At 49.6% G+C, this 25,922-nt stretch overlaps 1 protein-coding gene across 2 annotated transcripts in view; it reads right to left on the bottom strand.

The window, feature by feature from the left end:
* The window catches only part of COLQ (collagen like tail subunit of asymmetric acetylcholinesterase), a 52,493-nt gene that overhangs the window by 16,606 nt on the left and 9,965 nt on the right, over positions 1-25,922 (bottom strand). Inside the window, exons 1-10 of one of the 2 annotated variants that reach the window (XM_036030621.1) lie at positions 16,564-17,044; positions 11,619-11,731; positions 10,349-10,450; positions 7,365-7,409; positions 7,032-7,058; positions 5,202-5,273; positions 3,467-3,529; positions 2,949-2,975; positions 2,297-2,341; positions 2,004-2,039 (exon numbers count right to left, since the gene is read on the bottom strand). In XM_036030621.1, coding sequence (XP_035886514.1) covers positions 2,004-2,039; positions 2,297-2,341; positions 2,949-2,975; positions 3,467-3,529; positions 5,202-5,273; positions 7,032-7,058; positions 7,365-7,409; positions 10,349-10,450; positions 11,619-11,731; positions 16,564-16,741 — 708 coding nt within the window. In that variant the 5' untranslated portion in view covers positions 16,742-17,044. Of the gene's footprint in view, positions 1-2,003; positions 2,040-2,296; positions 2,342-2,948; positions 2,976-3,466; positions 3,530-5,201; positions 5,274-7,031; positions 7,059-7,364; positions 7,410-10,348; positions 10,451-11,618; positions 11,732-16,563; positions 17,045-25,922 lie in introns of those variants that run through there. The other variant, XM_036030622.1, reaches the window with a different exon arrangement.

Here is a 25,922-nt window from a genome sequence, read left to right as displayed (position 1 = left end):
TCTCTGTCCGTCAGCACCCAATGTCCATGGAGAGCATCCCCAGACACTCAGAGGAGGTATAACACGTGGAAAATTCCAGGGAATATCAAGATACAGTAAGGATCACGCAAAAATCTCTGAGATCATCTGTCAGCTCAGCCAATGGAATGAATTTGTCTTTACTCCAGCTACCAACATTTTGCCTCACCAAGAATTGTCCTTAAACCTGTAATTTTTTTCCCCAACCCCCCCACCATGTCCTTCAGGATGCTGAGCAGTGAGAGGGTGAGGGGATAAGTGGCCATGGGGGTGTGGGCACAATTTTCTTTGGCTGCTTAGAAGGGACCGAGGGGTTTCTTGTTTGGCTGGAAGAAAACAGCAGCATAAACAGCATAATTTTTTTAAGACTATTAGAAGGAAGTGTGGCCCTTCTCTTCATCAGCTGGAAGCAGCCAGTAATTTGTTGATCTAATTTCTCTCCTATGACCTAATTATGGTTATCATATCAGCTCTGTCTTAAAGAGCCTGCAACAAAAGGGGAAGCGGACTCTCGATGGCAAGTCTAGGAAAGGGAGCAGAGACCAGAGAAGCTGTCATCTTGAATTTTACAATCATTTATTATTCTTTGATGTTCGCTGTTACACTGAAGGAAAACCTGCCTAAATATTTTTAAATAAAATTATTTTTTCTCTTTTACTGTTTCATTTGCTTATTTAAATAATCTATTTTTAAAGACTTTATTTAATTTTAGAGAGAGGGGAAGGGATGGCGAAGGAGAGGGAGACATTGATTGGTTGCCTCTCACACGTCCCTCACTGGGGACCTGGCCCGAAGCCCAGGCATGTGCCCTGATTGGGAATTGAACCAGCAACCTTTCGGTTCACAGGCCAGCACTCAATCCACTGAGCTACACCAGCCAGGGCAAAGTAATCTATTTTTAACATAAGACCCCATTCTGGTTAGCAGAACACGTTTTTGACAGTTTAAGGCAGTGATAAATTATAATAAATTAATGTCAGATGAGGAAATTATTTAATATGCTCTACTGACTGGAGGACATCAGATAAAAATTGTTTATTCCTGTTTGGAAAATAAAACTTTAAGGTGAACTTGAAAAAAATTAGAATTTTAAGAAAGCACCTCGTCCGCATGTTTGAAGAACATTGTGCTCCGGAGCCAAGGTTAAAATAACCATTTCCCCGCCAGGGCCTCACAGCACATGAGGACCCTGCGCTGCGAAGGCAGGTGAGGAGTCACTCTCTGTGGTCACTGGTGCGCAACCCCTCTTCAGCCTCTGACACCTCCCCTCACCACCACCCCAGCTTCTTCGCCAGACCCTAGCCCTAGGAAAAGTTTCCCCCCAAAATTCTGCCCGTCAACTGTCACCTTCACCGTTTTTGTCATATCTGCACATCACTTTATTCTTATGTAATAAATATTTTTATTTCAATCAACTGAATTAGCTCTTTTTTTTGTTCAGCCTTGTCCCAAGCAAGATATTCATGAAATCTCACCAAATATTTAATGATTTAAGTGAAAAATTTAACTAGCAAATAAAAAATGTTTGCTGTCACCCAGCTGAAATAGCTCCGCACACCTGTGCCACCCTGAAGCAGGGCCAAGCTGGGCGTAGTCAGCAGTGGCATCAAGCCAGAGATGCCTGCGCCTCCCTCCGGGGCCCTGGACCATGGCCGCTCAGACCCGAGGCCCTCATCGCACAGAGCTGTCTGCCTTCAAACGTGACCACAGGCCTCTAAGAGGTAGCAAATGCAAAGAAGGGCCTCTGTCCACCCAGGTGAAGTGTCCTTGCCCTCCCATTGAACTGGAGGGGTCTCAGACCACCCTGCCACCCTGTCACCAATATGTTTAGCAACTTGCTCCCCTTCCAAACTAGAAACTTCCATACAGAGACTTTCCCTGTCCAATGAAGAGCGAGGCAGGCCTCTTTTGTTGTTCTTGGATGGTGTATTTTTTCTTACTTCTATTTTTACTACTTCTATTTCTTAGTACTTCTAGATACTCACTTTCTGCCCCAGCATTCCAGGAAATCCTGGGAAGCCCTGTGAAGAGAACAACAAATATAGTGACCGTCTCTGAAGTGACACTTGAAAGGGCGTGGAAGAGCTGCCATTTTCAAGAGAGAGCCCTGTTGGTCAGCCAGTCAGTCGGTCAGCCAGACGGACAGACAGACAGACAACCAGTCGGTCAGGCAGCTAGTCAGACCGATCACCAGCCAGGCAGTCTTCAGGGGGCCAGCCCACAAGAGGGGGTGGCCGACTTCCTTTGTAGTTGATGGTTTCTATGCAACAGCCATTACCTTTTCTCCTTTGGGACCAAAGTCCCCCCTTTCACCTCTGGATCCCTAAGAGAAAACCACAGGACAGAGGCAATGAGTTACTATCACAGGAGAAAAATCAGAGTGTTTTAAACCAAGAGCTCCCTTAGCCAATGCCCTCATTTCACAGGCAAAGAAACAGGCTCAGAGAACAGGTGATTTGCCCAGGGAAGGGACGCTTTGTGATTTACCTTCTCTGTGGGCCCCAAGTACCTCCTGCATTAATAAAGGACGACTCACATAAGATTCTGGGCCCCAGATCCTCTCTCGTCCTGTAGGAAGTGTGTGCCAGGTTCTGGCTGGGTTTTTGTTTTTGACAGATGAGAAAGTTGTGTGGTGAGAGCTTGGGCTGCAGACACACATCCGCCATCTCCCTCCAGCACACTGTGGAAGCTGGCGCAAGCTTTACTTGCTCCTCTGCTCCATGTGAGGGGCCTCTCCCTCCACTGGGAGCTCCCCTAAGCTGCTGACCCTGCCTCAGGGACCCCTCTCTCAGCCCACTGATAAAAGATGGGGAATATCTAGGCACGGGCATTGTGGTCACTGACTAGAGAGAGACCTGGGCCCATCCTCCCTGACCCCAGCACCGAGGGCCCAGACCCACTCTGGGGAGCTGGGAGAGACAAGCACAAACCTTTTCCCCTCTGGATCCGGGGTAGCCCTAAAAGAAAACAGAAGGTGCATTGACAATCAGTCCTATGGGACCTCTGGGTTTGGTGCAAGAGTGGAAGGAGTCCCTGCATGTGGTAGTGAGATGTGTTTCAGGGCAGAGCAAGTTTTAGTGGGGGCTGCAGCACTCAGTACACAGAGGTCCCCGGGACTGTGTTTATGCCAGGCCTAAGAAGAACACTGCTTTCCTTACCCACCCCCACAAAGGCCTGAACAAAGACTCCCATCTGTTTTGTTGTCCAGAGGCTTGACCTTTGCTGCCCAGCAGAATAGTAGGAATGGCATCTCTTTGCCCCTGTGTCCCTGCCCTGATGTCCCCCAAAGGCTGGTAAAGACAAGCACTCTGGCATCAGGCTGCCCGACATCAGTGCCATGGCCTGGCCTGGCCGGCAGCCACACCCCATCCCCATCTTTGCGGGTAACAGCTGCTCCACAGCCTTAGTGAGAAGATCTGGGAACATCTATCTGGACCAACACACTGACCTTGGAGCCCATTGGTCCTCTTGACCCTGGTAAGCCCATCAGACCCAGGTCACCTTTTTCTCCCTGTAGGAATCAGAAAAAGGGGGAAGAAGACCTACGGTGGCATTTCCTGAAGAAACCGAACCAGGAAGTCATGGGCCAGATCAGAAAGGAATGGGGAGCGTAGGGCCTAGCTGATGAACCTGAGGACCCCAAATGCTCCCTGCTTCCTCCCAGGGGCCTGAGGCTCTGCTCTCCACATTTCACTCTGGTGTTTGAGATTAAACATGACATGAAATTGCCCATGTCAGAGCAGATCTCCAAAGCAAATTTTCACCGAGATGTTGAAAGGGAGTAACGCTCGATCCTTTCCTAGAGAAGGCTGTAAGAGGGTGGGGAGGAGGACAGCTTGGGACACTGGGACCCCAGAGGACAAAGTGTCAGCACACCAGAAAACTTCACCTCCTTTGCCCTTTGCACAGGGTGGGTCTTTCAGACATCTCCGGGTACGCTCGCCCTAGGTTTGCAACCAAGTAGGCTGACCATCAGCCTTGGGCATGTACAATGGAGGCAGGGTGGCTCTGGAGCCCCTCGGAATCCCCTTGCAGTGGGAATTTCCTGTGCTGAAATTCTACACCAGTACTAACCAGTAGAAACGTAAGGTGAGCCATGTACTTAATTTTAAAATTTTTTAGAAGTCATATTAAAAGTGTAACTAAACAGGTGAAATTAATTTTATCAGTATATTATTTTTACTGTAATTAATGTAAACTAATTATCATTTCAACATATAGTCAATATAAAAATTACTAATGAGATATTTTACATTTTGTTTTTCATGAGAAATATTTAAAATCTGTTTTGCATTTTACATTTAAACCACATCTCAATTCAGGCACTACATTTTCATCCAAAATACATGATCTGTATTTAGAGTTCACAAAATTTAGAGTTGAAAAAGCAAATTCACACACTCAACATGTGATCCACATACTTTACACACTTAAATGTTTTCAAATAACTGAATTGAGTAAAAGTTTTAAAAATTCAAACTTAGACTAATTAAAATTAGGAGCTCAGTTTCCCAGTCACACTAGCCACATTTCAAGGGCTCCGTAGCCACATGTGGCTCAAGGCTGCCATATTAGATGGCTCAGCTTTATACAGTTGATTTTTAAAAAAACATCCTTAGGACTTTTCCTACAAGGATGGGGAAGTTTTCTATTCCCTTATAAATTCTGCCAGCAGGTGAATCAGAATAGATAGTGCATTCACCTGCCCCAGTCACGGCCTCTATGCCTAATAGTCTATGACCAAAGTGAGAAGAATGTAAACCAAGGCATGGGTGAGGACCTGTTAGCTCTCCCTAACCTGTCCGAGGAAGGGGATTTCATCAGCATTTGGTGATCCCTCTCTGGGTTCGGTTGTCCCAGCCAGCCAAGGCCAATCCCCTCAACTTTCCACCTCTAGCCAGGTCATCAGGACAGGCCAAGAGCTCTCCATACACAACCCCCTCTTGGGTCATCTCAGAGAAACCAAAGAGTTGCATGTTAACTCTCAAGTCAAGGGAGAATCCAGGATCCTGTGAAATAAGGCAGTGGCCCCTCATTTCTCCCCCTATAGGAGCAGAGCTGCTGGACTGACCGAGACCTAGAGGAAGTGAGAGTCACTCACTATGTGCCAGGGGCCAGGGGAGCCGCCATCTTCTCCCTCACGTTCTGATACCGCTCGAACCCTGCAAGCATGCCACACTTACCCTGGGTCCTTCAGGGCCAGGCCAGCCGATGGGCCCAGGCATGCCAGGAACACCCGGGGGGCCAGGTCTACCCTTCAGAGTCAGAGAACAAAAGTGAGGACAACTGGGCTTGTTTCCCCCCTGTAGGAAATAAGATTTGTCTCTTGGGCCCGGAGGAGTATGGGGCCTCTAACGCATGGCCCCAGAACCCTCATCTCCAGACACCGATGGCCAAAAGCTTGGATCACTGAGGCATTAGTGCAAGCCCTAGGTGTGACATTGTGTCAACACACAAGGTCTTCTACTGAAGAAATGAAAAGTGGTGGAGAAAGGACTCTAAATTTCTTGGTTTTTCAATCTTTATCACTTCCACCCACCCACCCAAAAGTCCCTTGCATTCCAACAGCTTCTCCCCAAGGATGAGGTAAGTGGCATAGATTATGTCGGGGGAGCAGCAGCAAATGCTGTTACCTCTTCCTGCTCACCATGCCCCTCCCCCAGGGGCTACCTTCCTTGCTGTACCAGCTCATTCCTGCACCCAGTGACTATGGAGTTTGCCTGTGGGCAATAGGAGCTGCCTGGCAACCTCAGCACTTCCCCTCCCTGCAGCCAATAGTCCAGCTCCCCTACTTCAAGGCAACACAAACTGCGTGGTACAGTTCTCACACCACAGCTCCCCCAGGGGTCAGGCTGAAGCTGGACACCACCTGCTACCACTCCACCTGGAGCTTCTTCCCTTGACCCATCTGGATGCCCCCTCTTCTCAGGCTCCTCCTGGGAAAGCTCCCTTACTACGATAACTGATTCACTTGCACACAGCACAAGCCATCTCTGCCTCTGCTTCTAAGGAGCTCAACCTAAGCTGAGGACTATGAAAGAGGAAGCCCTGAAAGAGTGGGAGCAGGGACTTGGGGCCTATCTTGACCTCTGCACCCACTGGCAAATTTCAGCCTAGCGAGAGGTGTGAAAGGCTCAGCCCCTAAACCAGGAATCACAAATGCTGGCATGGGTACCAATGTCCGCTCTTGCCTCCCACATCCATGGCACACATCACTCATTAATCATGGGGACCATGAGCATGAGGACCATGACAGAGTTCTTTCCAGCCCGGCACTTTGGACCACCACTGTGCCTTGGCTGCGGTTGTCATCTGTGCCCTGACGTGTTGTAACTTTGCCTTACAAAGGTCTGTTTGAGGCTCTAATTGAGAGTGCAAATGTTTGAATAAAACATTCAACCAAAAAAAAAATAGTGATTTCTATTTAGAACCACAGGCATCTTTCTTGGCCACAGCTTTGAACCTCCTTCTATCACCAAGACCCACAATGTCAGTGCCAGCACCCCGCACCCACTGACTGCAGCGAGTGTTTGCTGGTTTCCTCTTTCCCAACATTAATGAGAGTCTCAATAACATGTGTTTGGTTCACTCAGAGGCCCTGTGACCTTAAGTGACTCCCATTTATTTCAGCAAAAGCCATTTGTTTCTGTCTGTTTGCACTTTATTCTAGTTTAACAGACTATGAGAGCCATTTTGTGGTGTGGGTCAGGGCCTTGGAGGGTTTCTCTGGTGCATGGTGGGATGAGGTGCTCTGAGGCTGGGGAAACGTGGCCAGGCTTGGCGGCCTTGGGAACAAGTCCAGATGCCTGGCAGTAGCACGTGCCAGTGCCCAAGTGAAGGAGTGGGAGAAAGAGCAAAGCTGTGACTGTCATAATCAGGATGGTAGTGCCACCACTGTCCAATGGGTTGGAGGCCACAGTAGGGCACTGCTGGTTCCCCACCCCAATGAGTGTGCGTGTGCACACACACACATATGTGCCTATGTAATGCTGACAGAAATGCACGGACCATACCTTCCTTCCTGGTCGGCCAAGCTCCCCCTGTGGATGGAAAAAAACAGGTAAGCAGAGGCTGCTTTGGAAGAGAAGTTCTGGAAGCAGCAGGCTGGTGACTGGGCATGCCCATGTGGCTTGGTCACTTGGCCACTCACAGCACACATGCCCCATCAGAGGGCCAAGCTGTGGGCTCCCACACCTGCAGCAGCAGACCCATCCTTGTGAAACCTAGCCTCATGCACTAAGCAGAATGAGCACATGCCTTGAAATCTCAGCCAGAAAATTCTCAGGGGCCAAAAACAGGTGAGAATTACCAAGGAGAGGTGGGCTGGAGAGAGTAGTGGTTCCTACCTTTTCTCCCTTTGGTCCCGTCTTGCCTGGAAGCCCCGGTGGACCCTACACAATCAAGATAAGAAGCGAAGAGAGTGTACATCAGACCAAGGCAGAACAGTAGGGAGGGCAGCAGGAGGACTGGGGGGAGGCCCTTGGATCACCCCTGCAGCAGCCTCCTTCTCTATGTGGATTCCGAGCTCCAGAAACACCACAAAGGACCCTCTGGTACCCTCCAGCCCAGGCCCCTCCTCTGTGTTCCTCCCCTTTCAGCTTCTCTGAGCCGTGTTTCCAGTGGTTCCAAGGTTGCAATGCCTGCATCTGCTCTCTGTGAGTTTAATTTTCTCCCAGAATGCTCGGGTTGCCTGAAATATCCTGAGTGCTAAGTGAGAGCAACTAAAGAGCTCTGAAGAAATGCTGTTTGCTGAAAGCAAGAGGGAAGTCACCCTTTGCACACAGGAGCCGCCAACTCAGAAATTCTGTGGTGGAGCTACGGGTAGTAGGTGCCGCAAAAGTCTTCTGTTTTAAGACATTAAGAATGTGGGCAAGTAAATAGTACATCTTGTCCCACTGCCCAGCCACACAGTGGGGCTGACTCTAGCTCAGGGACTCTAGCACCCACTGCGCTAAGGCTTGGCACACCCACAGCAGAATGCAGCTGCTTTCTGCTCATGTATCTGTAAAGTGATCAGCTGGCTGTTTCCAAATTCCCCAGCATAGCAGAGAGAAAATCCATCAACCCCCAGGTTACTACTTTACCCCCAAGGTCTGCAGGTGAGCACACCTAACACAAAGCCTGTTTGAAATACGATTTTATGAGACATGTCCAAAGGACAACCAGCCCCCTCAGCCGGTGGTTGCCAAGCCTGTCTGCACATTAGGGTTCCCTGGGGTCTTTCCAAAATCCCGAAGACCAGGCCACACCCCAGACCAAGCACATCACAGTCTCAGGGAGAGGGGCACAGCCTCGGGAATTTTTTGAGTTCCCCCAGGATCCTAATGTGCAGATAAATTTGGAAACCACCATTGTTGGTTCGGTCTCCTTCTGTTTTGGGGAGGGGAAGACAAAGAATTTTTGTTTGGTCTTTTATTTTTTTCAAGCTTCAGTTTTTCCATTTCTTAAAATGGGCTGGAACTATTTTACCAGGCCATTGGGCCCTAGCTCTGCCCTTCACATGATTTGCTGGGACATCCTGTGAAAATGCAGATTCTGACCAAATGGGGATGGGGAGTTCTGGGGAGGGGGCGGCACAGGATTCTGCATCTTTAACAAGCTCCCAGATGATGCCAGCATTGCTGGTCCACAGTCTCGTTTCTGCAGGGACAGCGTTCTGAGGGAACCGAGGTGGCTGCAGAGTCCCCTGGAGTGGGCCAGTGTAGCCCCATGTGACTCAGGTGGGAGCTTAGACATGAGTCAGTGCAGCCAGAGAGTTGCTGGTGGGCAGAGAAGCCCCTCTCTCCCCATGGCCTGGGGGTTCCCCTGGGCTGACAGCTGACAGCAGAGACCATGGGAAAGTGGAAACCCCCCTCAGGGTGCCCTTCTTGCCCTTCTGCAGACTTCCCAGCCCCCCTGGCCAACTCCGGGCCCAGGTCCTATATGCTCTGTTGCATTTAACAAACATTTACGGAGAATCTGTCACATCCCACGCACTGTGTCCACAGACACGAGACATGAATGGGACAGTGCTCCTGCTCTCACGGTCAGGGGTCAGTTAACTTTCTGTGTGAAGAGCCAGACGGTAACTGTTTTAGGCTGCGCCTGTGATACAGCAACTCTGTCACAATGACCCAACTCTGTCCTTGCAGCACAAAAGCGGCCGGAGACAATGAGAGTGTAATCACATACATAGACAGGCTGGTCTGACCTGTGGGCCGTAGTTGGCCAACCCCAGCCACAGAGCTGACACTTCATGGAAAGGAGACCAAAGAAATCAGGAACATAAAAATGACTAAGGAAACTATAACAACCAGAGAAGAATCCGCAGAGAATTAAAAGGTCATTGAAGGGAGAGTGATGGGGAAGGCTACTGCAGCCTGCTGGGTTGAGGAACACGTTTCTGAGGAGGTGGCATTTAACTGAGTTCAGAGTGACAAAGGAGCTGGCCGTAGTAATGATCACAACAAAGAATGTTCCGAGCAGCTGGAGCCACCAGCATAAAGGCTGTGAGGCTGGAACTAGCTTGGTGTGCTTGAGGACCCACGACACGCACTGTGGCTGCCTCGAGTGGGCAGGGTTGGTGACATGAGATGGTGAAGGGGATACAGGCCAGGGTCTCCTTGCATGGGGCTTTGCAACCAGCGTGAGGGGTGTGTCTCTCAGGCTTCCCGACATGGGAAGCCACAGCAGGGGTTCCCTGGGAGGGTGAGAGAATCCCTAAGGCACCCAGGGAACTGACTGCTCCTTCCCCTTAGCAGGCTCAGAACCCCAGGCTAGGGGACATTCCTCTTTGGTGGGGCCCCTGTCCCAGGCAGCCAGAGGAGCCAGGAGTCTGGGAGACAAGGTCTCTTTGCTTCCATAGCAAATCCTTTCTCTAGTATTTTGCCTGTTCCTCACTCTTCCCTTTAGCTTTGTTGGGCACGGGTGGGCTGCTGGGTAGCCGCATCTGGGCCAAATGAGTTCAACGTAACAAGTTCCTTTTTGCCTCCACTTTCCCGCACTAAGTGCAGGTAGCTCTGGGGCCACTGATGGGGTCAATGGCCACATAAGGGGCAACCCACTGTCATCAAGTATCTGACAGTAGTGACTGTAATAATAACCACATCCACCTAGGCGGCATCTCATTGGGTCCCCCACCCTAAATCCGGTACTGCAGCGACACATATGACCCCCACTGCAGGCGTGAGGAAACCAAGACTGCGAGGCTGCAGGCCACCCAAAGAAGCAGCGTTCTGGAGGTGAGCCAGAGGAGGAAAGGCAGCCCCACCCCACATGAAAACGGGCATCTCGAAGAGGCTTCACTGCTCTGGACAGAAGACAGAGGGGGAGGTCTGGGGGAGGCACCCACCTGGGGGCCAGGAGGCCCAGGGGAGCCGAGCGATCCTTGCGCACACGGGGATGGCGTGGTCTCCAGTTCCAGGATGAGGTTCTCCATGTCTGGGGAGAGGAGCTTCAGTGCAAAGCGATACATGTGTACAGGTCAGACTTGGGGGACGGGAGAGGGGTCAGCACCCTAAACACAGGCCTGCTCCATAGTCCAGTTCCCAGGACTGGCGCTCCCCTGACGCCCCAGTGGGTGTCCCAAGAAGATGTCCATCCTGACCACCAGTGTCTGTTCTCTCATCCGTTCTTGAGACATACCTGGCTTGAATGGATTACAGAGCTACAATGATGGAGTTAGGGAGCTCGTTTCAGGGGCCTCTATCCAATGTCTAGGGCAGCACTGCCCAGAAGAAAGAGAATGTGAGCTACCAACGTGAGCCATGTAGGTAGTTCCCACTCTGTTAGTAGCCACATAAAAAAGGTAGAAGGAAACAAGTGGAATTAATTTTAATATCTTTTATAACCCAATATATCCCAAATATTATCATTTCAAAACAGATTCAATATTTAAAAATTAGTAAGATATTTCATAGTCTTTTTTTTTTCACACGAAGTCTTCGAAATTCAGTGCATCTATGTATAGCTCAACTCAAGCCAGCCACGTTAAATGTAGCCTCATATGGCAGTGGCTGTATTGGACAGTACAGGTGGAAGAGTTTCTTTAAGGATCTGAGACTCTCAAGTCCCACCTATTTTCTTCTAGGTCAGGTCCCCAAAGGCTGCTCTTTTCTTCACTTTTCCTCTCTTCCCAAATTCTGTTCCCTCTCACACCTCGGTAAGGCTGCAGGAGGACCACTTCCTGCACCGCCTCCCCAGAACCGTCTGAGTCAGAGACAGGCTGTGGAAGGGAATTCCACAAACACTTGTTTGTGGAAACACTTGGGGGGTGGAGGACAACAGAAGGGGAAATTCCACATCTGAGCAGCTGATGGGAGCCCAGAAAGTTATACAGTCACCTCACTGTTTTCAGGAAGATGAGATACTTTGCCAAATCCAATTCCCTGCTGAGAAGAATCTCCCTCTGTAACTTGTTTACATGGTGGGAGAATGGTCAAGCACCAGGAGCTAAAAACTCCGTCCCAGGGCTCAACCTGCCGCCTGAGAGCAAAGGCATGAATGCCTTAGAGACGATTCTGGAGGAAGTGACTTTGAGGGATGGGGCATGTGGGGCAGGGCATGTGGTGGGCATCGAGGCACCCACATTTCCGTTCCCTCACATGTCCTGTGGTACTCACCGTACTCCGGCCCCCTCTGAAGAATGGCGGTGGGAACAGTGGGGGTGGAGGGGGCGTCAGCATGCAGCATGCTTTGTGGCTGCCACGCTTCTTCTGATCCAGGCCAGGAAGGGCTGTTTAGAGAAAACTGCTGCTCATTAGCATGGGGTCAGGGCCAGGGCCAGGGCCAGGGCCTCTGTCGTGCCCACCGTGCCTGAGGGAGACCCATGCTGCCACCCCAGGCTTCCTAACCTGTTAGATGGCAGCACACCTCCTGTTCACTGTTTGGCTGAGCCCTTCCCTGGCCTTGGTGAGACCACGTGAGTAAGATAAACGAGCAAATGACACAAACACTGACTGTTATAGGTTCACTTCTTCTTCAGGCACCAACTTGTCACTTTGTAGACGGGGCAAAGAATTCAAGTTCACACAGACTCAAAATGTGAGATGTAGCTGGGAGAAGGAAGTCGTGAATAACTGATATTGTGCCCAGAGGAATTGTTCAGAGAGGGAGGCAGCCAGACCTGGAGGTCGCGTTGACCACGGGAGATGGTGAGCCTTGGTTTGAACACATATTTGACCCCACACTCTCCACACACATTCGGTGTCACCCATGCTCACTAGAGAGTTACTGTTAAATGTGTCATTGCATGGGCGTGAGGAGATGAAGGGGGGGCCCTGGACCTTATAGTTTCATTGTCTCATGGAGTCTCCTGATGCACATATTATTGAGGAGAAGGAAATGAGGGGCCAGGGTAGGAGTGAAAGAGGAGGAACAATCAAGGGCGCCTTTGATGTTGCAGGCGACCCAGGGCGACAGGGGTCAGAGTATGAGATGGAAAAGTTGGAGGAGGCACTAGTGTGTAGGGAAAGCTGCCAGATTTCATGTTAGATGTTTGTTAATTCGAGCACATGCTTTGCCAGGCACTGGGCTAGCCCTTGTGGGAGACAGAAAGATGCCTAAACGGTGCCCCTGACCTGTAGGTGGTAAAGCCTGTGGAGCTTGAGTGGCTGCGAAGGCCTTTCTGCTCCTATCCCACCCTCTCCTCCCACACCCTGACCAATCCTGGAGACTCTTACTGTACATCAAGAACTGTTAGGAGCTGCCTCCACCAGGAAGCTCTCCTTGACTTCCCAGGCAAAGGCTAAGGGGTCCTGCTATGCTTTCCTTTGGGTTTACCCCATATTAACCTCAATCTAGGGGGTGAATCTGTGTCCTCGTATCTCTCTAAATGACTTGTGCTTTCATGAAGGAAAGGAGCCAATTTTCACCCCAGGGTCTAGCACAGTAGCTGGCATACACTAGAGGTTCCTCAAATATTTGATAAACGAATTTTTACAAAAACCACTTACAACATGCCAGGCACAATTTAAATGCTTCACACATGTAAATTTACCTAATCCTAATGGCAACCCTGAGAGTTAAGTCCTGTTGTTATTATCATCATCATCCCCATTTTACAGATCAACTAACTGAGGCAAAGAGGTGGAGCAACTTGCCCATGGTCATACAACTAGTAAGGGACAAAGCCAGGTTTTGAACTAAGCAGTCTGGTTCTAGAGTTCTTTTTCTGGATTTCTACACTATGACTGCAATGCGGGTGGAAATAAAAGCTGGAGCTAAGAAGAATGGCCCTAGCTGGTGTGGTTCAGTGGATTGAGCACCGGCCTGCGAACCAAAAGGTGGCTGGTTCAATTCCCAGTCAGGGCACATACTTGGGTGGTGGGCCAGGTCCCCAGTAGGGGGCACACTAGATACAACCACACACTGATGTTTCTTTCCCTCTCTTTTCTCCCTTCCCCTCTAAAAATAAATAAATAAAATCTTAGAAGGAGGAGGAGGAGGAGAATGCAACTCCCTGAGATTTATAGTATCAGTGCCCTTCAGCCAAAGACCATCAGGGATGCATGCACCTGTAGTTGAACACAGTTGGCTCTACTGACTCATTGCAAAGAGCAAGAACGCACACCAGGGGGAACCCTGGGCATCTGGGTAACAGGAGGTGAGAAAGTATTTGTTCCAGGATTGGGGCTTTTGCAGGTGATCTGGAGGGAGACCACAAGGAAGCAAAGTCTGGCCCTGCTCTGGACTGGATGCTGTCACGAAGCAAGGGCTAGCCTACGACTATCTTAATGCTCATCTAAAAGAGGAGAAGCTCGGAGGGAGACCAAAGCCATGACAGGTAAGGCAGCAGCAGTCACTCACACGAGCAAGGACAGAGGAGGGCTAGCTGGTCATTATTGTGGCCAGCTGGTAGTCTTATTTTGCCAGGGTCTGACATGGTGACAGAGTGCCCTTGTTTTTTGACTTGATCCATCCCACTCACAGACTGATCTCGTCTGATGTGGTTCTGTGAGATCGTGTATGCTTAGTGGAAGGGCACCACGGCTGAGCTGTGAGTGGCAGGCCCACTCCAGCTGTCCTGGGCTGCTCTTCGCTTTCCCGGTGGTAAACCAGTGTAGCTCTATTGTTATAAAACTTGATACTAATGCCAATGGCATTCCTCTTCTAGTTTCTTCCCTAAAGCCAGGAGTGGGCAGCTTCCATTGCTCCTCTCTGTCTCAGGCATGCAGAGCAGGCTGGCAGACACACCTGCACTCCACAACCTTTCCAGGTTTCCCAGCTGCAGTTTCTCCTTTGTGCCTCTTTGGCTTCAGCAGACAGCAAGGGCTGAGGATATGGGTTCCTGCAAAGCCTCTCCCAGCCGGGAACACCTGGGAAGCTGGTAGGTTCCCATGGTTCATGTGCACTACTGACCACTTATTTTTCCAGACCATGTATGGCCTGCAATTCGCCCCACATCCTGTGTGGCCTTCCACGGATGAAAGGCCCTGAATCATTTGCAGCTACCTCTCATTTCTGGAGAACTCTTCAGGGAACATAAATTATCCGTTGCTTTTCCGGTGGAGGCCTCTGCATTGTTCACCCCTCCCCCTCCCTTCCCCCTTGACCTACATCATTCCAGCAGGTGAAGGCCATCTATTTCTGCCCTGCCCCCAACTCCCGGGGGTTGTTTGCTTTTAGCACAGTCTAGTTTATTTACAGCTCATTCCAACTCAGAATATTTCCATCAGGTGGACGTGTTTGGGAACAGCTTCTCCCCATCCCCCGCCTCTTCTTTCCAGACAACTAAGCCAGGACTTTGCATGTCTATTTTGGTGTCATCTGAGTGGCCTGTGGGTCTCTCTGGACTACGCTGCCTCCGTGGAATCGTGTCTGACGGAGCTCAGGGTCCCGCCTGGGGAAGGCCCAGCAGGCTCTGCTGCGATGGAGAAACCACGCGCGTGTGTGTGTGCACTCGGGGAGCAGAAACTGGGCTGCCCCATGTGGTTCTGCCCCAGGCGGCTGCCTCAGAAATGCCCAGTAGGCGGAGTTTCAGAACCACTTGCCCTGACTGAAAGACACCAAAGTCACACTGTACGTGGCCACTGTGGTGCCAAATCACAGGCAGAAACAATGCTGAGTCTAATGTGAGCTTTTGGCAAACGTTTGATTTCGGGGGAGGAGGTTGTTGTCATTGGTGCTGGCTTTGCCCTTTGGACTCAACACCACTTGACCCTGGGGCACATCCTTGGAAAGTGATTCACTCCAACTTACTCTTGGAAGTACAGGGACTGGGCTCAGAGAGTGTGAGTCCGGATGCCAGTGACCATGTGACATGGCACAAGTCCCTTCCAAACTGAGATTCAGTTGCCCATCCACACCACAGGGAGTTTGGCTCAAACTGTCTCCCGAGTCCTTTTTATATATCTGACACCAGGATCAACACTGTGCCCACCTGGTTCTCCACTTCCAAGACCAGCCCATAACAGGGTACTAAAGACAACCCTTTCATTTCTGCCTCCTTTTTTAATACCAAGAAGCCTTCCTTGAATCAAGCAAATGTGTCATTACAAGCCACCAAAGGGCCCTAATCGGTGTGGCTCAGTTGTTTAGAGCATCATCCTATAAATCAAAGGGTCACGGGTTCGATTCCTGGTCAGGGCACGTGCCTGGGTTGCAGATTCAGTATCTGTCGGGGCACATGTGTATGAGAGCAGCCAGTTGATGTTTCTCTCTCTCCCTTCCCATCTCTCTAAAATCAATACGCATGTCCTCAGGAGAGGATTTTTAAAAAGCTACCAAAGGAAAGAAGTGACATAAACATCTTGTCTTAGCAGGTTGGGAAAATGACAGGTGCAGCCGCGTGCTAACTACACTGCAAGTGCTCACGCGGTTGGTGAGCTCCACAAGTTCCTCCTCCTCCTCCTGCTTTTGGGCCTTTCCCTGCCTTTTTGAGAAGGAGCCGGCAAAGAGGAGAGGAGAGGTGCAGGGCAGAGCATCACTAAGTGTTTGGACCCTGAGCCGGATATCTCAGCTACAGTCAAATTCTCACCTTTTCTGGCTTGTAATTTGCCTAGTTTTCTCCAATGCACATATTCCAGAAAAGGTTTAACCCGACAATTTTCCTTCAATACCACACACACCTTGAAACGCAGATCATATTAGAATTTGCCATCTTGCAATTTACTCCTGAGCAGGCATTGGGGCGAGGAGGGAACAGAGGTGAGGACATAACTACAACAATTCAGCAATTTGGTGGCTGCTGCTGCATGACCCATGCCCATTAGCCTGCAGCCTGATGCAGAGCTTCTGGGCCACCAATGCTGGGAGTGCCCCAGACCACAGAACATGGTGTTACTCCAAAGCCAAGGGAGCAGCAGCTGCCAGCCTGCCACTCTGAAGTCAAGGTCACAAGATGGGCACACGCAAGTACATACATACATGCACGTGCCAAAGCCCCCACCATCTCCACTGTCACACCCTTTTATGCTGCGATTCCAGCACAAGCCAAGCAGTTTAAGACTTAAAGGCTTCTGAAGGCTCTCAGAACAAGCCTGCTTTCCGAGAGTCTTTTTTCCCAAAACGATGCATGCACACATGCAAGTGCATGTGCAGGCACACGCGCACACGCACACAACTCACCCAAGCAGCAGGCTGAGTAACAGAGCAGTCCTGAAATGGTAAGCAGATGAGTCAGACTGAGTGATGGGCCTGTCATTGTGGGCAAGGCCAAAGGCGGACTGACCAGGGAGCACATGCTGGAGGCAGGCTGAGATCCGTCACGCCCCCGAGCAGTCCCAGCGCCTGGCCTGTTGGGCATTTGGGGTGGGAGTCGTCCAATCCCTGCTCTGGTGCTGCTCCTGGCCCAGATGCCAGGGATCCAGAGGACAGTCCTGAGCTCCTGGGAGCAGGACTGGCTAAGCGGCGTGCTGGCCTCTCAAGAAGCTACACTAGGGGGTGGCTTGGTAGAGGAAGAGTGCTCTTGTCCCAGGGGGAGGAGGGGACGTTGGGAGCCTGGGATACTGATGGCTGCAGTGAACAGACAAAATAGAGTGTCATCCATCACCCAGGCTGCCTTTCATTCAGCTCAAAAACTGCCCTGACAATACTGTTCTGGCAAGCCTCAAAGTCCACCCCCACGGCGACTGTCCCATGGGGGAGTCTGCCCTCCTCTGCTTCAGGAAGATCTTTGTTGCCAGGGTCTCTCGGCCTTCCTCAAGTCAATGCCAAGGTGCTGTCAACAAAGCTAAACTGAATTTGAATGTCTATATGCATTGCCAAAGGGCCTGTGCAGTAAACCTCTTCAGATGAAGCCTGCCTATAAAATGATAAAGTGGCCCCTACACGACACATGTGGAGATCTGTCTGACACTCTACAGGCACTCCATGCACATGCCTGCACACACACACACTATTCCAGATCATACAGACAAGATCGTCAGCACTTAGCAACAAGCACTGTTGTTTTAACCAGCTCAGTACACACCGCAGCAGAGGTCAGCAAACTTTTTGTGGAAAGGGCCACATACAAAATAGTTTCAGCTCTATGGGCCTGCACAGCCTCTGTGAGTGACGAGGTAGCTCTGCTGCTGCGCAGAAAAGCAGCCGCGGCCACACCAGACGGAGTGGGTGTGGCTGTGTCGGAACAGAACTCTACTTGTACAAATAGGAGGCAAGCTGGGTTGGGCTCTCGGGCTGTGGCTCGCTGACCCCTGATATATGGCCTTCAAAAGAAAAGATACCCCTTGTATTCATTCATCCACTTACTGTTTCATTCATTCAGAAACACACGTCAAGCACCAAGTGTGTATAAAACACGATGACTAGACACAGTTCCTGCCCTCGGAACGTGTCGTGCAGTGTTTTGGAAAGAGGGCGGGCCCTGGAGCCGGGCAAACTTGGGCTGGAGTCCTGGTTTTGCCACTTAAACTAGCTCTGTGATCTTGAGAGTTATTTACTCTCTCTGATTCTCGGCTCTCTTCTCTGTAAAGTGGGTATAGTCAAACACACCTTGCTACTTTGTTGGGAAGATTAGGAAGGACCAAGGCTTTCGACATTCCTGCCACAGAACAGGGATTTGTTCCTTCATCAATATTTTCAAAGAGAACTGTTGTATAAGGTGGGCAAAGAAAAGAGGCTAACATGGAGCTGGGGGGTCCAGAGGGACTCACGGGAGGAAGTGATGGGCACCAGCTGAGCCAGGGAATCCAAGTGAGAAATCAGGAAAAGATTCCTGGCAGAGGTGGTATGGCAGAGCTGAGCTTTGAGATCAGAGGAGATCTGACAGTAACGAGGTGAGAGGAGCAAGGTAAGGAAGGGCTAGGCTGGGTTCCTCCTCCGGGTCACTTCCCCCAGTTCCCAGGGACGCCGAGTAACAGGTCGAGAGGGCAGCATGGAGGGCATGGAGCTCACAGTCCTGAACCTCAGACAGAGGCAGGAATACTTGCGTTACATTTTCTCAAGCTCCCCGCTGCTGGGCCATGGTCCTGCCGCTCTTCGTTTTTCAAACCTCATTTCAAAAACCCTTGGCAATGAAAGTTCTGCCACTTTTAGCATGCAAATCTTTTCTTTCTTTCTTTCTTTTTTTTTACCGCTCAGTATTAATTTTTTCCTTAAAAGGTTTACACAAGTAAACCTCTCAACTACACTTTGTTTCTTTAGTGTAAAACGCCAGCTATTGAACTCGATGGTCTCTGAGGTCCTGGCCAGCTCTGCAGGTGTCCAAACCTCTGTTTCGAACCTAAGGACTCAAGTTCACGAATGTCTCTTTCTGTCCCTCTTACCTCTGTTTCCCTCCTTTTGCAACTCTCTTTCCCGTCCCAGTCTCAGTCCCTGAGTCTGGTCTCCCGATCTCTGACTCAGTCTAACTTTCTGACTTGGCCTCTGTCTCTCAAAGCACTAACAGTTGAACTTCCTTAAGTCAAATGCTTGATGACTGTGAACTGCTTACAGCCAAGTGTGCTGGCCTGGGATCAGGAGTCCTGGTCTCCAGCCCTGGTGCGGCCAGGAGCTTGCTGTGTGACCTTGGACAACTCACTTCTCCACTGTGCCTTGGTTTTTCAAAATGTAAAATGAGGCCGTTGGAGAAGGTGAGCTCCAAGCCCTTCCCCGTTCTGGCTTCTACAGGGACTGCGATACAACGGTCCTTCTTAAGGGCCCTGAACAGGGATGGAGGGTCAATCTCCTCCTCCACCCCTGGAGGGCAATCCCTGCCCTCGAGGCAGCTGGCCTGCTGAGTGCCCTCAGGTTCATTGGCACCAGAACCAGCTCACCACAGCAGAGCTGCCTGCAAGTATAATTCATAATAAAAGTTTCCGGAACCTTGCTGCAGCTGTTGGCAGGTGTCATATTCACAGTATTTTGTCTTAATTGCAGCTCTGGTATTTATCAACCAGGCCAGAAGAGCACTTCTGGAATACTGCCTTCCTGGGCACTGGTCCAGAAGCTCCTGTCCCCTCTGTTGGCACATGCAGGCCTGTTCCCTGCTGATCCCCACCAAAGTGAAGCCTGCCTTGCATCTTCCCCCGCTGCGTCTCCTGCTGCTGCCACCACTGCTGCTGCTGCACAGAGAGATTGTGTGGCCTGGATAACTTGGCACCCTTCCCAAGGACTCAGAGCTGCCAGTGTGCGGCAAAGACACCTACATTTTGGGGGCAGAGCCTGGGGTTCCACCAGCCCCAGAGCGCCTCAGCTCGACCCTCCCAACCAAACCTAGGTGGGCAGAGAAGTAAGTTGGAGGACTGGAGCTTTACCTTCCCACTGACAAAGACTTGAGCTCTCAACAAGGCTTTGAACTTGGGCTTCTGTGTCTGTCTTTACAGAATCTAGGTTTAACAAGAACCCTGCTAAGTCAGTTAGAAGAGAATCAACATTAGTAGAGCCTTATAGTGGGGACACTGGATGGCTGTGTGAGCAGCAATCTTGATTAGATTAAGCCACTGAAATGTGGGTGCTTGCTTATCACAGCAGAGAGCATCACCCCACCCAGCAGTGAGGCACCAGCCACAGGAAGCATCCTGTGAGCATTCAGTGTCCTCCTCTCATCCTGGCAACATCCCCACAAGGTATGTGTGAGTACTACCACGCTCATTTTCAGATAAGGTTCAGAGACTTAGGAAGGCACCTGAGGTCACCCCCAGCCAGTGGGTACTAAGCCAGGATTAAATCCAGATGTCTGACCCTGGAGACTTCTGCAGATTTGGTTACCAGCACAAAGTGGTGACCGCCCTTCCCCACTTCTCCACCAGCTAAAGAGAAGGAGCTGGGAACCTCAGCACAACTGGCCGGCACGGCTGCAGCCAGCTGAAGCTGGAGGAGCTTGCCAACACCCAGTTCCATGCCTTTCCAATCAAGCCTGACAATGACGTCTCCTCGGGCCCCGGTCTCCTGGTCTGCAGACTCACCCTGTAGGATAGCAGCTGCCTCCCCTCAGGATCCCAGCCACAGGGGGGTTCAGTCATGTGGGCTTGTGGCCTTCAATTAAATATGCATTTACTTTCTCCATTGAATAGTTTAGTCTTCAGAGTGGGCTAAGGATCTGCAACTCATTTTTAAATCGATCAGAAAATAAGGCGGATGGAAAAATAAAAATATGATAGGGTAAACATAGCAAAACAATAACTACAGAATCCATGTGGTGGCTATATTGGTTTGCTAGGACTGCCAAAGTGCCTTGGGGGGGGCGTGAAAAACAGAAATTAATTTTTTAAAACTTTTTAAAAAAGATTTTATTTATTTTTAGAGAGGGAAGGGAGGGAGAAAGAGAGAGAGAGAGAGAGACATCAATGTGCAGTTGCTGGGGGTCATGGCCTGCAACCCAGGCATGTGCCCTGACTGGGAATCGAACCTGTGATGCTTTGGTTTGCAGCCCGCGCTCAATCCACTGAGCTACGCCAGCCAGGGCTAGAAATTAATTTTTAACAGCTCTCAAAGCTAGCTAGAAGTCCAAGATTAAGGTATTGGAAGGTTTGTTTTTTTTGTTTTGTTTTGGTTTGGTTTTTGTTTGAGGCCTCTCTCCTTGGCTTGCGGGCAGCTGCCTTCTGGCTGTGTCCTCACACAGCCTTTCCTCTGTGCATGCCTGGTTTCTCTCTGCATCTAGATCTCTTAGTGTGAGGACACCAGTCAGACTGGGTCAGAGCCCACCCCCACAGCCTCACTTAACCTTATTACCTCTGTAAAGGCCTTATCTCCAAATATAGTCATATTCCGAGGTACTGGGGTTAAATGAGTTTGGGGAGGTACACAATTTGGCCCAAAAGAGTGGGCATATTGGTGCTCTCTGGGCAATTCTCTCCACTTTTTTGGAATGTTTGGAATTTTTCATAATGAAAAAGAATAAAATAATTTTAAGCAGGCAACAGGTAACCAGGAGATACCTTCACAAGGGTCAGGGGTGGGGGTAGGTCGGTCTGATGCCCTCGTGGGCAGATATCTGGGGGCCCCGGAGCTGCACGGAGCCAGGGCAGCAACGGGGCCTGGAGGAGCCTGTGGCCACTCGTTAGGAGACCGTGCGCAGGGAACTGAATCCCTACAGAAAACATGAGAAGGACATTCTCCTCTGCCCCTGACAGGGGTCCCTCAAGGAGGAAAGGTCTGCCCTGGCTACAAGGATGTAGGAAAATCACCCCATATTGGTCTTTATTTTACAGTAAGTCGTATATCAAAAGTGGCTCCTTTGACTGAGCACAGATTCAAGGAGACAAATCCACCCCTCTTTCCTCCCACAAGGGAATTTTTTTGGACCTTATCTGAAGGAAGGCATCTGCTTTTTTGAGTCCAAGTTCTAATTTGACCAAATGGCATGTGGTAAACAGAGAGGAAGGAGGAGACAATGTTATTAGGAGCCAAGGGAACATCAAGAAACCTCCCCAAGGCTGGCTGCGCCTCGGCTCTGAATCTGATTACAACGGCCAGCATAAATCAGCGAGTGCTATTAAATCTCCTGCTCAGGCTTGACGGGGGAGGCCAAGTTTCTAGAGTTATCCGGGAGATCTGGCCATGGGTCAGAGACAAAACCACCCGGCTGCATCTGGCCCGAAGGGTGGGTTATCTCCAACACTTGCTGACAACTGGAGCTACGTGGAAAGACCCTGTGTTTCCAGCCATTACGTTTCCATGCCTTCATTTTTCCATGGTGACATCTTAGCTCGACAGATATTTGTGAGTCAGAACCATGTGGCTCGCTTAACCCTTTGCCTAGAGCCCCCCATCCCTGCCCTGCTGACTCCAGTGTTTGCTATTTGACGGTTCACAGCAGGTGGGGAGGAAGGAGCAGGGTCCCTGGGCAGCCCCTGGCTGCCTGTTGGCACAAATGGACATTTCTACCCACTGGTTCCAGTGACTAACTCAAATCCCCGAATTCTGGAAAGTGGGGGGCCTCTGGCTGAGCTCCTTGGGCTCAACTGAACAACAGAGCTTCTCCACTGAACAAGTTGGCAAGATGAACCTTAGGCTTTCTGCAGCACGATAACTGTATGACTATGCCATTGTGGAAAGTCTCTGGGCTCACAATTCCCGTTGCTAATTTGGATCCAACAGACCTTTGTAGGCAGAAAAATCCCCTCCTGTGCTCCGGGTGAAAGGCTCTGTTTTGCAGGCATATATGGAATGTTGTTTAATTGTTTCTAATAAATAATACATTCCTGTGATTCAAAATCTAAAAAAGATAAATGGGAATACATGGAACTTCTCCCATCCCTGTCCCAATTCCAATTATTCATTACCAATTGCTTCGTCTCCTGTGTATATGTTCATGACAATTTTATGCCTACAGAAACAAACATGTAGATACAATATTTTCCCCTCTAACTCAGAGAGTTATTTACAATATAATACTATTCATAGGGTTATCTCTCGGTTTCACCAAGGTGTTTGTAAGAGATTATTCTGTGTGACTACATACAATACATCCACATTCCCCTGCAGGATATTCCTTCACTTGGCAGAACGATGGTCTGCTCACCCTGCCCCTGCTGATGGGCATTTGGGTGATCTGCAAACATCTGTGGGTGTAAACAATGACACCACCAAATAGCCTTCTGCAGGCAGCCTTGCGTTGGTAAGCATGGCCGCCGAATGAACTCCTAGGTCGACTTGCTGGGCCCAGAGCGGGCAGATCTGTCCTTTTTACACATGGTGGCTGATTCACCCCCACAGAGTCCCCATCGACCCACACCCCCCCACACACAGTGGAGGATGAGCATGTTCCCACCCACCCTCACCAGCACGAGATGTCAGACCTTCTCGATTCCAACTCATCCGATAAATGAAAAATGGTCTTTCAGTGTGGTTTTAATTTGCATTTCTCTTATAGTGAATGAGGCTGGAGATATTTTCACATGTAACTTTTCCATTTTTCCATGAGGTTTCTGGCTTTTTCTTAAATTTTTTTTATATATGACTTGCAAATATTTTCCCAGTTTGTTTTTCCCAAAGTCAAAGCCTTTTGACTTTGTTTTATATTGTTTTTTCCCACACAATTATTTTTTAGGTAGTAGAGTTTATTGTGGAAGCCTTTTTAAAATGGCCTCTGAGTTTTTCTACATACTCAAGGTATCCCCCACATCTCCCAGGGTTTCTTCCAATAATTTTATAATTTCATATTTTATATTTAAATCCCAACTCATTTGTAATGGATTCTGGTGTAAGATGTAAGCATGTTTGCAGGGTTTTCAGAAGACATTTTATCCGACCTAAAGCAGATGACAAAAACTCCTTTTCAACCCCCTTCACATGCACAGGTGGCAAATGTCGACTGTCACAATTCTCAGTGACCTGTACTGACACTCATGATGCACTAAGCACTGGCCCACAACAGCCTTCAGGCTTCTTAATGTTTTCTCCACTTGACAGATAAGTAAACTGAGGCTCGAAGAAGCGCCTAGGAAGGTGGTGGGGCTGTGACTTGAACCCAGGTCAGTTGTCTCCCCGTCCCAGTTGCCCCCGCTCTTACAGCAGCTCCACCTGCTGGTGTGTCTGAGACACGACCACGGTGATGCACTTTGCCCGTGTGCGTTCTTTCGATGTCACAAGTAGACTATGGGCTCCTTGAGTTAGAGTGTCTTATGAATCTTCTTGTTTCATATAATAGTTAAGTATATAGTAAGTAGGAGGTGCAGTAACTATTGGTTATTTGATGGATGGGGAGTATATCAAAAATATATATCTCATGTAATAGTCATAATTATTTTAGAGATAAATGTAAATATCATGATGATAATAATAATGAAGAGGATCTGAATCAATTAAATGGATTTTATTGCCTCACTTAGAAAAAACATTGAACGAAATGCAAAGTGGCAGCAGATGGGCATGTGGCAAGAAAATTGAGTCTATTTGTCAACTTAGCCACCATTTGCTGACATGCCATTTGAAAACTTCAAATTCATATTTGGCAATCTTCCTGTGATTGCCTGGGGGACCCACACTGCCAGGCCTGGTGACTCGGCATCCACGTTCTATTCTGAAGGGGGCAAAACTGTCATGTTACACAAGGCAGATGCTGTGTGGACAGCCAGCCACTCTCCTGACACGGATGAACTAGACATGGGAAGTGGCTTGTCTTACCCACTGCATCCCACACAGGACTGCACAATTTCCCAAGGGTGGACACTCTTGGCACTGTAGTGACCTGGGGGGTTTCCTACAAAGCTCACCTCTGTCTGGGGAAGTGAGAAGCTTTCTCCCTCACAGCGGCAGGGAGGGCCACCTGCCGGCGGACTCTGCACATCAGCAGGCCCTTCTGCTGTGTACTCAGCAAGCTGTTACCATCCTTGGGTGTGAGCCTAGGCCTTCCAGGTCATGGAAGTCCAGTGTCACTCCTCAAGGCACAACAACTCCTAAGGAAATACCCTAGCCGCTCAGAGCGAGGCCCACCAATGATTTCTCTTTCAACCCTCACAATAACCCCTCAAATTATCTTCTATTATGCCCCCCTTTTCCAAGTGTGGAAGATTGGGGCTCTGACATTCAAGGTCCAATGGAGCAGCGCTTCTGAGAGACACGACCCCCAATTCCACAGCCCATCTACTGCAACGTCCCCTGCTCAGCCTTGGGCTTTCGATGGAGACTCGGTCCTGAAACCAGACCCTTCAGCACCATGAGCAAACCTCTCCAGCCCCCAAACCAGAGCAGGAGGAATCAGAGTAGAAGTGAAACATTCCAGGAGGGAGCACAGGGCCTGAGCTCCAGATCTCTCACTGCCACTTGGAATAATATCGCAACCCGTAACTGAGAGCTTAACTATGTTCCAGGAGCAGGGCAGAGCTCTACCTATTCTCTTGCTGAATCCTTACTGCCACCTCATGAGGTGGGCATTCTTTTTCCCCAGTCTACAGAGGTGGAGCTTGAGATGCTAAGAAATTAAACCAAGACCACTTGCCCAAGATCACTCAGCTAGTGGATCACGAAGACGTCAGTCAAATCCAGAGTTGTCTGAATGTGGCCCATGCCTTTTACCCTCACCTCATGGATACTCAGGTGCCAGTGCTCAGAAGAGAAACACATGCCAAGACCCCTTCTTTGGGTAGGTGCTAAGTATGGAAATTAGCAAGCAAATTTGACTTTGGTAGCCACAAAGTCAGAGAAAGTCTACAGCTAAAAGGATCTTTGAAATCTAGTCCATCTCTTCATTTTACAGATGAGGAAACTGAGTCTTACGAGGAACAAATGGTTTGTCTAACACTATACATGCATCCCAGGAGTTAATGTCAGGTCCAGAGAAACAAGCCAAGTTTCCCAAATTTTACCTCAGTGCCTTAGCACCCTGCCGCAATGCCTCTCCAAGAACATTAGTAAACAGGCAAACTGCCAAACCCACTGACTCAGCATCCCCACACCACCTTCTAGCCGGACCTGAACAAGGGAACCTTGGCAGCAATCACCATGGCAACCAGTTCTACGCCTCTCAGGGTCAGGATTGGGGTTATGGTTAGGATCAGCACTCTTACTTTCAGGACTTGAGCAGTTGATTTGGATAATTAAAGAAGGAAAAAATAAGAGAG

Source organism: Phyllostomus discolor, chromosome 7 (assembly GCF_004126475.2).
Source record: "Phyllostomus discolor isolate MPI-MPIP mPhyDis1 chromosome 7, mPhyDis1.pri.v3, whole genome shotgun sequence".
Lineage (NCBI taxonomy): Eukaryota > Metazoa > Chordata > Mammalia > Chiroptera > Phyllostomidae > Phyllostomus > Phyllostomus discolor.
The sequence above is the reverse complement of the archived record's forward strand: the minus strand, read 5'-3'. Positions and strand labels throughout refer to the sequence as shown.